Here is a 9,536-nt window from a genome sequence, read left to right as displayed (position 1 = left end):
CAGACCTTCGAGGACAGCATTGTTGTTGCTCACCCAGTTTCTCATATTGAATCCAGCCTGCGCATGAATGTGCCGTACTTGTTTTGCCCTATTAATTGCCTCTTCCAACGTGTCGCAACTATCGAAGTAGTCGTCCATGTATGTGCTTTGTTTGATAGCGGCTGCCGCTTCTGGATATATGTTGGCATGTTCTTCCGCATTTCGGTGCATTATATACTGGGCTGAGCATGGAGAACAAGAAGCTCCAAATGTTGCGACATCCATGATGTAGGTTTGTGGTTCATGGTTTGGATCGAAACGAAAGAGGAATCTTTGTGAGTGCTTGTCCTCTTCTCTTATACGGATTTGGTGGAACATTTTCTCAATGTCTCCCCCAATGCCACCAGGCGTTGGCGGAATTTGCAAAGAACGGTGGGCAGCTGCACTAACAGGTCGGGCCCTTTCAACAGCTCCGAGTTCAACGATACTCCTCTTACTTTGGCTGCTGCATCCCACACTAAACGCTTTTTATCTGGTTTTCGGGGATGCCCAACTACATTGAGCGGTAAGTACCAGACCCTTTTTTGTTCGACCGAGTTCAACTCAGACTCCTCTGCCCTATGTGCGAAACCCTTTTCAACATACAATCGTATCTGATTATGTACGTTTTCTTTCAGGTCTGGGTCCTTTTCTAACTTTCTCTCGAGGGATCGAAGCCTTGCCATCGCCATCGGTTTACTGTCTGGAAAACGGAAATCATCGCTTTTCCACAACAAGCCCGTAGTGTAACGGCCATTGCACTTAGTTGTAGTGGTTTCTAATATTATTTTTGCCCTACGCACATCTTCAGGTTCTGACAGGAACTTGTTAAAGGAACACACAGCACTTTCCTCTAACGCAAAGTACTGCCGCATGGTCTCGTTCAGTTCTTGATCATTGTTTTCTTTGTTGCTGGAGGATCGGTGGCTATCCTCAATCAGATGGGTGTTGTGATAATGAGCGCTTTGACATCTCTCCTTATTACTTGCATTTATCGTTCCATAAATGGCCCACCCTAGCGCACTGCGAACGGCGATCGGCTCTCCAGGCTGCCCCGAACGTGTTTCCAGCGGTTTTAGCAATTCTACGTCTGCTAACCCGATGAGCACTTGTGGAACGGGGTGGTCGACGGTGAGAAGTGGAATGTCCTGCAAGTATAAAGGTTTCTTATCAGATGTTTTAAATTTGGGTTTTGTGGTGGAAGACTTAGCTTGTTGATAGTGTGAGCGGCCGCTATTGAATAGCGCCGCTCACCCCCTTTTGCCGAGATCTGCAGACTGACGCGACGAGAAGTAGCTTCATTCCTTTTGACGTCGGAAGTCCAATGAAGCTCTAGCGGATCCGGATCCCCTTTCAGCCCAAGTTGTTCCGCTAACGCTGCTTCCACCAGTGTGAGAGACGATCCTTCATCCAGGAACGCCAAGGTTTCGACGGTTACTGTGCCGTTGTATACTGAAACAGGCACAATCCGGAATAAGTATCAGACGGCTTCTCCTTCATCTGATGGACTCTGCAGTCAGCTACCGTGGGTGTGGAATCTGGTGGACCCTCGTGAAGTAGCGTGTGGTGTCGTTCTCGACAACCCGAAACTTGGCAGACGTATCTGGATCTGCATAGATTGGACGCATGCATTCCCAAACATACATAGCACAGTTTGAATTTCCTCACGGTAGCTTGTCGTGCTTCAAGGCTCATGCGTTTAAAGCTATCGCAGTGTTTAACGCGATGTGCTGGATCGTGGCAGACTAGACATTCACCTGTCCCATAGGAAACTCTCTCTGGACCTTGTGGTTGGTTTCTAGCACTTGAGGTGAAGCTTGAAGGACTGGTATTCTGTCTTGTTCGATGCTGTTGGTTGCTGGTGCATGTAGGAAGACGTGCGAACGGTCATGATTCCTTGCAGGCCTTGACGTGCTGGATTTAGGAGGAATGTACTTAGTTACATCGCTAGCCTTTTCTACCAGGTCTTCCATGAATAGGCCAAATTCATATAGCGTAGGCTCTATTTGGCGTTTGGCTTGGATTGCTCGTTTGTATGTGGCCCAATCCAACTGCCTTGACGCTGGTAGCTTATCGACAAGCTCTTCCAGCAACTCGTGATTAGCTAAGTAGTGCTTTCGGTCATCGGAACTAAGCTGGCTGCATAAGTGTTGAACAGCCAACCCAAATGTAATTAAGTCGTCCAAGCGTTCGGGTCTAGGTGGATGCACTTGTCGGATTTTCTGCACCATATCCGTAACCACGAGGGATGGTTTGCCAAACAGACGCTGGAGGGTTTTAATTACTAACGGCACGGATGAAGGTGAATCCAACCAGCCTTCAACCACATCCCGTGCTGCGCCAAACAAACACTCTTCCAGTCTAGCTAGATTTTCCACGTTTGAAAATCCACATGCTGCTGTTGACTCCACGTAGCTATTATAAAATCGTGGCCAGTCCCTAGGCGTTCCGCTAAACGCAGGTAATTTTCGTGGCCATGCTTGTCTGGCTGCAATCTGATCTGCAGTTGGTCTCAGACAGTTCACTGTCCTCTCTCTGTGCAACTTGTCTCTCACCATATCACTGTACCTTTCTTGGTTACTCGTCGAAGGTGTAAGGTGTTCCTGCATAGTTGCTTGGGGCTCCCAGCTGCTAGCGGCATGTGGTAAGTACGCATTTTGCTTTGCACCCAATTCGCGGTCTTCATCTCACCTCTAACGACCGATGAGATTTCAGAGGCACTTTTTCCATCGCTCCGATTGGACCGTTTCTCGAGTTCGTCCATTCTACGCTGCAAGTCCATCTGCAGCTTCAAATGGTCGGCCATCATCTTTTCCTTTTCCGCGAGGAGACGCTTCACCGTTTCATTTTGCTCGGTCAGAAGCTTCATCAACGTGCATTTGGATGAACTTCTCGACATTTCACTAACTGCGTGGCGCGATCCACGTTCTGGTGCTCGTTGCTCGGATTCTCGCCCGGTCGCTTCCTGCTGCTCGGTGTGGATTGGCTTCCTTGTCGGCTCCTGATCGCCATCGCCATGGGCTGCTTGGTTTTCTTCTTGATGAACCAAATCGCAGCTAGCTTGAGGCTTACTGCCGGGCACCATTTTACTTTCACCTTCAGCATGATACTCGTCGACCTTTTCCGCGGCTTTGCACTTTTCACATGACCACTTTTCGTTTTTTACGCTCCACGAAACATTTGCACAGTCGAAATGGCTCCATCCGTTGCACTTATCGCACTGCACCATATTCGACGCACTATTCTTGCGATCGCATGCAATGCAATCGTGTCCTTTCGCGGCTTTCGGCATCTTGCACAATGTAGATTTGCAAACGGATCGAATATTCTTTGAATGCTGACTATTTTTAAAATTTGTTGCTTTAGAATTCACTAAACAATTAATTTTATTTCCGGGTTTTTGTAACGGCGATTTCACAAGCGAATAATGGTTTTCGAGTGTAGGCGCGGTTTAAAAATAGTCCGGTCTCTCAGCTGATCGTTTGCGTACTGCCCTTTTTTGCGTACCGAGATAGCATGACCCTTGGTGACCCCTGTTCTCGACCGTGACCTAGTTTCTAATTTCTTGTATTCTCTCTCTCTCTCTTTCTCTCTCTCTCTCTATCGGACGTAACTTCATTTCCCTCTCGCCTTGTTTCTATCTCCCCCTGTTTATCTTCTGTTGTCGGTGTTATCCTCCTGTCTAACGCCACCTGGTGCTCGGTTTGATAACCAGCCGGATTATCGCGAATGGACAAGTGACAACCGATCTTTATAAACAAACATTTATGTGTGCTGACAAACCGCATGGCAAACGTGCCAACACAGACAATGAAACCTCTTGCGAAACGGTCTTACTTCCAGGGAGAGGAGGAAAGGAACGCTCCAACGAAGGCACTCACAGGGGAGGATAAAAAAGGGGCACACAAGCGTAACTTTTACACCTTTTGCAGCGAAGAATAAAGCAGCGGACCCGGAACGAAACAAAACAGACCAAATAGAAATAGAATCGTCATGGCCCTCCGCCAACCGGACCAATGGGCACCGGTGCTAATGGCCGGAAGGATGATTTTAATGTAGTTCCAATTGAGTTATCTTCCTCGCCCCCCCCCTCTGCCTCTCATTCAATCGCTCACGCAGGTCGAATTTCACATTTCGCACTCGGCTAAATTTGAATTGTAACGCTCCGGCGCTTCTGGCCAGGGCTGTTGACGAGGTTGTGTCCTCTTGTGTTTGGCGCTAGCGGGCGACCCTTTGGCTCAGCGGGTCAGCGTTTGAGCGTGTAATCAAATGTAAGGAGGGTGTTGAACTGGCGAATCTCTGCATACGTGTCCTCCCCGGCCCCGTGTCGATACAGTACGGGGTGGCATTAGAGCAGCGAAAAAAGCTTAAAACGATCACCTTCCTTTACTGGCAGGCGGCTTCCATCGGCTCATTGCGAATGGCGGACGGCGAAGGTCATTAATCTCATCGCCGGTAGTTAAGGGTTTTATTTATTGCAGTCCATTGCGAATAAAGTGTTTAAACGGTGCAGCGAGCGAAGGAGAGACGCTGCGGCAAGTTGAAGAGCCATTTTTTGTTGGTTGGTTGGCGTTTGCTTCCGTTTTAAGCCGCTTCGCCGAAGAATCGATACTGTTGGGGACTGTGCCGTTGGACGGTAAAATGGGGGAATAGTAAACGCGAGCAACCCCGGGAAGTGAAATCGATTTGTCACCGCGATCAATAGCCGCGGGGAGTAGAGACCGGTTCGGTTTTGTTCTGTGCTGTATGTTCCTGCGCATTAAAATCCAATCGCACAGAAGAAAATGCAAAATTGTTGCAATGCTCACGCTCATCTTTCACCTGAATTGAGTGCAATCAAACGCAGCAACCGGTCGGTGGGACGGGGTGGGGGGCCCACCGTTAAGACCCATCGAATTGATTGATTTACCGTACCGGTGTGGCTTTACTTGCTTTGTTTGTATTTTCATAAATTGCATGATTCTACCGGGCTGGCTCGCTGGGGATCATGCAAGGGAATGTCTGGTGCTTCCTGGTATGTGCACCTCGCGCTCGACAAGCTAAAGTAAACACACGCTCCTGCAAACACAAACACACACAATCTATCACAACAACACGCCCCGGGGATCAACATGATTCTTGCAGCAGCAGCAGCAGCAGCAGCAACAACATAGTCAAGCAGACCTTCGTCTTCTCTGCACGTCAACTGTCAACGTCGAAACGATTGGTGCACTGCAACTCGGCAAGTTGATAGTATTTCCGGATTTTTGTGTGATTGTTGCTGTCGCCTTTTTAATCTTTCACCAGTCGCCCGCCGCTCGACAGTGTATCGTGCTTGTTTGGCATGTGCTAGTGTGCTCGATGGTAAACAAAAACATGGCAGTTAACACAAAAAAGCTGTGGAAACAGTGCTGGTCCACAGAACAGCTCGGTCTTTCTGGGTAGAATTGGCCACGAATCTCACGTACGTCATGAAAAAATCCCCATAAATGTATTCATGACTGAGGTAGAGAGACAGACGCTCTCGATGCTCTCTTGCTGCAGCGTGCACAGTGCACGGTACAGATACGTATGTCACCGAAATGATTGTATTCTTGTTTAACCAGGCAGCAAATCTGTCAGCACGGCGCACTCTTTAATCAAACAATCAACCGTGCATGAGTGTTCAGGGAAAAGCAGAGTTACTGTTATTTAGTTTTTTATGGGTTTAAATTGTTTATTGAGTAAACAGTGGATTGTTAGAATTAAGTATAGTTTTGATAAAATTCGCTAAATTCAGCTGTGTTTCAAACACTCTTCATTTGTGCATACTTAAATAATCTAAATTTGCTACTCCCTTTGCATACCTTTAGGCGCAATTTATGTTTTCCATTAGAGCGGCTTTTCGTTCGTAGAGTTTGATCAATTTTTTCGAGTTTGTCGTTATGAATTTGAGATTATTGCAAGTATTTTAATTGTATTGTGTAGGTTTAGGAATCATCATGGTACCAAATATTGAGCTGTTGTCAACCATTCTCGACTCAAAACCATTGAGCTTTGCAGTTAGAATAGGTCAAAATCATACATCGAAGATGTTTAGTGTTGTTACTGTTATGTTACTGTTTAATGTTTTCATATTTTGAAATGGTTATTTTCATAGAATTCAATATTAAGAATTCTATGTTAAATGATTGCATTTGCTGTTTTGATGCAAATAACAACAGAAAAATTGTCTGAATATCAAATCCCAACTGGAAGAATCATAAATTCTTGCTTAATAATGATAATGAAAACGGTTCATTTAGCTGTTAGCATCAAATCCTACGCTGCCTTAATTGTTCATGACACTTTTAATGGCACTCACAGCGATCCTGCAGCCTCCACAACAAACCCTCAGCAATGACACCACATCGGGAAGATAGCCGTCGTTCTCTTCATCTCTTACGCTGCACATTTTTTTAGAAGGCTTTCCCGCGTGTTGGTTGTCCACAATTAAATGCAAGCAAATTGGTGTCCCCCCCCCCCCCCCCGGGTGGACCGGGAGGCTTATAAAATTTAATTCATATCCTCCCCCAGCACACCATCTCGACTCGGGTTTTAATTTGATTCTCCACTTCAATCGGCGCTCGGTGTCTGCTGACAGTTTACGATTCCTGCAGTACCGGGGCCGATAAAAAGGAGCGCATTAATAATCGCTGCAAAAATCTCGCACCCGCTCACGGGGACGGTTGTCGAGGTCCGTTGTGATGGTGCAGTTATTTTTTTTTCGTTATTGCTCTGCGTACGATGAAACTACGGTACGGGAGTGAAGTTCCTTTGGGCTGTTTACCACCTGTGAGAGTTTAATGCGGGCTGCTGGCAGGCAATGACTGTCCCGGGGTAAATCGTTGGTTTATGTTTCCTGTCCCGCTCCCAGCGCCGGCCCGGAGCAGACGCAGCTTGAGCAGCGACTGCGGGGGCAATAAAGTAGCTGGAATTAAAAATTAATAAAATCCCTTTCGACGCTTAGCACTACCACGAGCTGGTGTTAAGCTGGGCGAGCGAGCGAGCGAGCGAGTGAGGTGTGATGATAGGTCTGTCGGGTCTGGATCCTTTTCTCGATCGCCATCATTATCTGTTCCGATGCTCATTAAATTCTATTATCGCTCGCACCTCGCTCGACCCGCCGGAAAGGGGCAGACAGCAAAACAAACGCACCAGGCAGTGCGTCGCTTTCCCGAGTGAGTTTGCGGACGTGCGGGCGGAAAAAAAAGCGCACCACGCGGAAAGAGTTTCTGGGAAAGGGTTGCGAGAATGTGCAACCAAAACTGCCCGGCAAACAACAGTCAGCAATTGTTGCAACGCCCTGCTTGAGGGCAGGAAACCGCTCCCGCTCGACCGCTCGGGTTGATCGTGCGTGCCTGCGAGCCTGCTTATGTTCTTGACGCCAACGGTGTTGCAATCATCTATCATTACCCACGTCCCACTTGTTTACTTCACTCGTAGAGACACACACACATACAGGCAACCCACAAACAAGTTCAAGTGCACTAAGGAAAAGCGTACTCGGGGCAGGACAGTTCCCACGCAGGGGTGTGAGTTTGTTCGTTTTTCCTGTCCGAAACAATCGGAAACAGAGTCGGATGTAGGAGAAGGCAACACAAAGACAAAAAATACGATCACGATTCATCAGCGCAAGGGGCAAAAGTTCATTGATTTGTGCGCAAGCATGGGATGGACGGAAAGCACTCCACGGTGCATCTGTCTCCCTGCAAGCTTGCCCTTTAAAGGTGGCGAGGGTAGCTTGAGCCCGCAGGCCGTACCGTACGGCGCTCGTAGGCTAATGAAGAAAATAAGGGTTTTGCCTTTGATTGAAGGATCAACGCTTCGGGGCCAGCCAACGATGCCGATAAGAACACTGGGAACACGGGAAGGCTTGCTTGTGCTCTGTTCCGTCTCGCGTCTGTTTCCAGCCCGCCAGCCGGCCTGCCCGCCTGCGTGTTGGATGTGAACGGTCTCCCCGTGCTCTGAACCGGGCGGTATCGATATTGCAAATTAATGGTGCGTAACGAACGAGAAAATGTCTTTTTAAGATGAACGACGCGCTGGCACGGTGAACGTCATTCGTACGGGATGGCTTAGGGATGCGGCTGCTGTTGGAGCGAGTTGGAAAGCGGTGCTGGTGGTGGATGATGTTTTTTTTTTTTTGCTGAGTGACTCATTGCAAGGGAGATGGAGATAAAAAAGGGATATTGTTTCGTTGTTATACGTTGTTTCGCAACCGGCTCAATTACAGCCGTTTTTTTGTTTCCAGTCTTGAGGTTGTTTTTCTGCAATTTGTATTTTTTGATGTAGAAGGTATTGATCGTATTTGGTTTGTTACGCTTTATTCCCTTTTCATATTTTATTGATTGATTTTGATTGATTTTTAATCAAATTTATACATTCGTGGAGTAGCTCTTTCAATTTATCAACAATGTGTACATTATCAAATCCTTCTATACTTTTCTAGTAAACCTCATTAATATCATTTTCTATTTTATTTCTTTAGTTGTCATATTAGTTACGTTTTCTGTCATGTAATCACAAGTAATGTTTTCTTTGTTTTGTCTGTTTTCTAGTTAAAAGTTCTCCAAAGATTTTTCCAAAGTTCAAAGATTTTTTATGAATATTTTTACATTTTTTAACTCCTTGAGTTTCTAAAGAGGTTTTTTGCAAGTTTTTTTAACCTGTTGCATTTTTAATTTGATCATAATTTTCTGTCAATTGGATTATCAAAAAGATGGGATCATTTAGCTATTTAATTTGAGGACTCATTACATTTTTATTCCCAACCCTTGGGAATAAATATATTAATAATTTACGTCAAAACAAGCACCTTACTTATCTTGATCATCATAAACAAAGGTCTTCATTGCAGCAAAGACTCTCGCAACGGTAGATTCCCGCGAGAAGGCACTCGCGATCCTGCGCAAACATACGATTACGTGCTGTCAATTAAGACAAATAAAAAGCTCCACCAATCGATTAGCGGCCAACGCAAGCGAGCAATAAAATGCCAAACCTAATGACGCGGCACGCAAGACGGTACCGGGGTTACACTCACGAAAAGGACACACGCACACACATGGGCCCATTGCAAGTCAATTCTGCGAGTCAAGATCATCATTGGCGTGGTGACAGCAAACGACACGCGGTATCTTTTCCCGTTTCCGCACTCGAGTGTTATCGTAAAGGAAGTACTCTCACTACTCCCTACTCCGAAGCCTTGAGCCACGCGCGCTTGTAAGAAAGCGGTCGAACGTCATTCCAAACGGTCATAATTTAGGCGCACTATTTAGCGATGCATTATGCGCAACCTCGTGTTGCTGATGCTTTGTCGACGCACCCAACAAGCCGAACGGCATCATGCACGGTTAATCATGGCATTGGCACACAAATCTTGACCGTACGTATTTTACGCGTATTGCCCCAAAACCCGTTCGACACCGCTCTCCCTTCGCGGGCTCCGATCGCGATTCGTTTGTTGAGTAGCTTTTAATGAGACCTTGAGCGTGGTTACCAGCCTAACCGCTTAGTAG

General features: G+C 46.7%; 1 protein-coding gene across 1 annotated transcript; it reads right to left on the bottom strand.

The window, feature by feature from the left end:
- Positions 1-397: 397 nt before the first annotated feature.
- On the bottom strand, positions 398-1,835 carry LOC121593163. Its single transcript, XM_041915298.1, has 2 exons — positions 1,543-1,835; positions 398-1,470 (listed from the first exon to the last, which is right to left on the bottom strand). Exons 1-2 carry the CDS (start codon positions 1,658-1,660, stop codon positions 1,112-1,114), a joined length of 477 nt encoding a protein of 158 aa, XP_041771232.1. The 5' UTR covers positions 1,661-1,835; the 3' UTR covers positions 398-1,111.
- Positions 1,836-9,536: the final 7,701 nt, after the last annotated feature.

This window comes from Anopheles merus, chromosome 2L, assembly GCF_017562075.2.
Source record: "Anopheles merus strain MAF chromosome 2L, AmerM5.1, whole genome shotgun sequence".
Lineage (NCBI taxonomy): Eukaryota > Metazoa > Arthropoda > Insecta > Diptera > Culicidae > Anopheles > Anopheles merus.
This window is presented reverse-complemented; position numbering and strand designations above follow the sequence as displayed.